General features: G+C 43.2%; 1 protein-coding gene across 1 annotated transcript in view; it reads left to right on the top strand.

Moving 5' to 3' along the window:
* Positions 1-1,415, top strand: part of LOC138977439 (E3 ubiquitin/ISG15 ligase TRIM25-like) — an 8,729-nt gene extending 7,314 nt beyond the window's left edge. Inside the window, exon 5 of the mRNA XM_070350316.1 lies at positions 29-1,415. Coding sequence (XP_070206417.1) covers positions 29-79 — 51 coding nt within the window. The 3' untranslated portion in view covers positions 80-1,415. The remainder of the gene's footprint in view (positions 1-28) is intronic.
* Positions 1,416-1,968: the final 553 nt, after the last annotated feature.

Genomic DNA, 1,968 nt, shown 5'->3' with positions numbered 1-1,968 from the left:
TGATTTGTTTTCCTTTTCCTTTCGACAGGTGACGGCGCTACCGTTGACTGTGGTGAAGAAGGCATTGAAAAAGTGGTAACTGCATCGACTCATTGTATGCTGTACATACTGTACTAGTGTCTTCAATTTATATTTGTCACAAGAATGATAGACTTTGCCAGCCTGGGCAGGGGATGCAACTGTGACACATACTTTTACTGTCGTCTGCTAAATACAGCAGCCCAGAGTGCGATATCAGTACTCGATGAGATCGTATGTTGAAAACAAATAGAGATAGGGTACACTTCATTTCTTCTTCTTCTTCTTCTTCTTCTTCTTCTTCTTCTTCTTCTTGTCGATCACTTTTTGAATCGTCGTTGTCCATCATAGGAGTGAAATGCGTTGCACTGTCGTTACGCGCGTTTTGGCCCAGCACATCCGTCTTCAGCAGTGGTTTCTTCTCCGACTTTTCCTTGTCGTAGGAGACTTGCCGTCCATGGCTGCAGAACGTCCCCCGTCCTTGGTTTTTTTGTCTGAGTGATCCTTCTCATACCCCATTAGCCTCGGGGAGAGATGGCTGAATTAGTCTGACCTCTACCCTTTGACCTGTCCAGCTTGGGTGGCCCTACCAGGAGTTTACACTCCCGCTGGCATAGCCCTCCGGGTCATCGAGGCACTCAAACCACCACACCGCGCTAAGGAATCAGCCTTGTGGTGGACACTTCATTTAACTGTGGAAACAATCCCAAATATTCGAGCACACATATGTGTTTTTTTGGTGTGTTTTATCCCACAATAATTAAGCTCATTCTTAAGCAATCAACATGGTTGTTGCAATAAATTAAGATATTATAAGATGTTTGGTGGCTCGATATGCTCTCCAAGGACAGACAAAGACGCTGGTCTGACAACAAGACGCCAAACATCGTTTTTGTCATCATTTTGTCATTTCGAAAATTAGTGCAACATTAATAGAGGAAGCTTTGTCTGAAACGTGAGTTTTGTTTTCACCGCTCGGTTGCATACATGGCTAGGCACGACGAGTGAAAGCTATTCAATTAGACATTTTCTGCGTTTTGAGTGGATGAAATGTGGAGACTAGTAATATATGTACTTATGTCAGGTTTGAGGATGCGAAGTTCTTTAGCTTCCGAGTACAGATTGTTGTGTGAAGCCAACAGTACACGTCTTTGGGACGACAGCGGTATGATGCGTGACCTAGATTTATACTTCGAGCGATGGGTTTGTCTATTTCAAACGAGGTGCTTTGTACAAACAGCGTTGGTGACATCTGACAGCAGATATAATAATCTTCAATACAGCAAAAATAAATATTTAAACAATCTTCAAATAGATAGAAACACAATCACGTACACAATACACAGCTAAAAAAATTCGATCGTTCTCAACTACAATCACAAACCATTGCTACACATAATGATGGTACACCATCGCATTCACACACACACACACACACACACACACACACACACGCACACAAGCACGCACGAACGCACACAAACACCCACACACACAGACACCCACACCCCCACCCCCACACACACACACACACACACACACACACACACACACACACACGCACGTACAGAAGCTCACTTAAGCGAAATATCAAAATGAAACCTCTTAAAACCAAAAGTACGGTGATTATATATGTTCTGCGCGAACTTAGAATCCGGTTTCATTCTAGAATGGACCGGGTCCAGGTTGGAATTCTAACCCTGCGCAAGTACAGGGGTGCCATTCTAGAATGAAACCCTTGTTGCTGGTCCATTCTAGAATCGGCCGTGCGCAAGGTTGGAATTTGGGTCCAAGTTGGAATAGTCATTTCAGTTAGACTATCAGTATCACACAGCCAAAGCCACAAATGTGGATTTTCTGTTTGTTTTTGTTTTTTGTGTGTTTGGTTGGGTTTTTTTCTCGGGTTTTTTTACACTTTACTCAAAGACATCGTGAATTGGGATTGTGATG

Source organism: Littorina saxatilis, linkage group LG9, assembly GCF_037325665.1.
Source record: "Littorina saxatilis isolate snail1 linkage group LG9, US_GU_Lsax_2.0, whole genome shotgun sequence".
In the NCBI taxonomy this organism is placed as follows: domain Eukaryota; kingdom Metazoa; phylum Mollusca; class Gastropoda; order Littorinimorpha; family Littorinidae; genus Littorina; species Littorina saxatilis.
The sequence above is the reverse complement of the archived record's forward strand: the minus strand, read 5'-3'. Positions and strand labels throughout refer to the sequence as shown.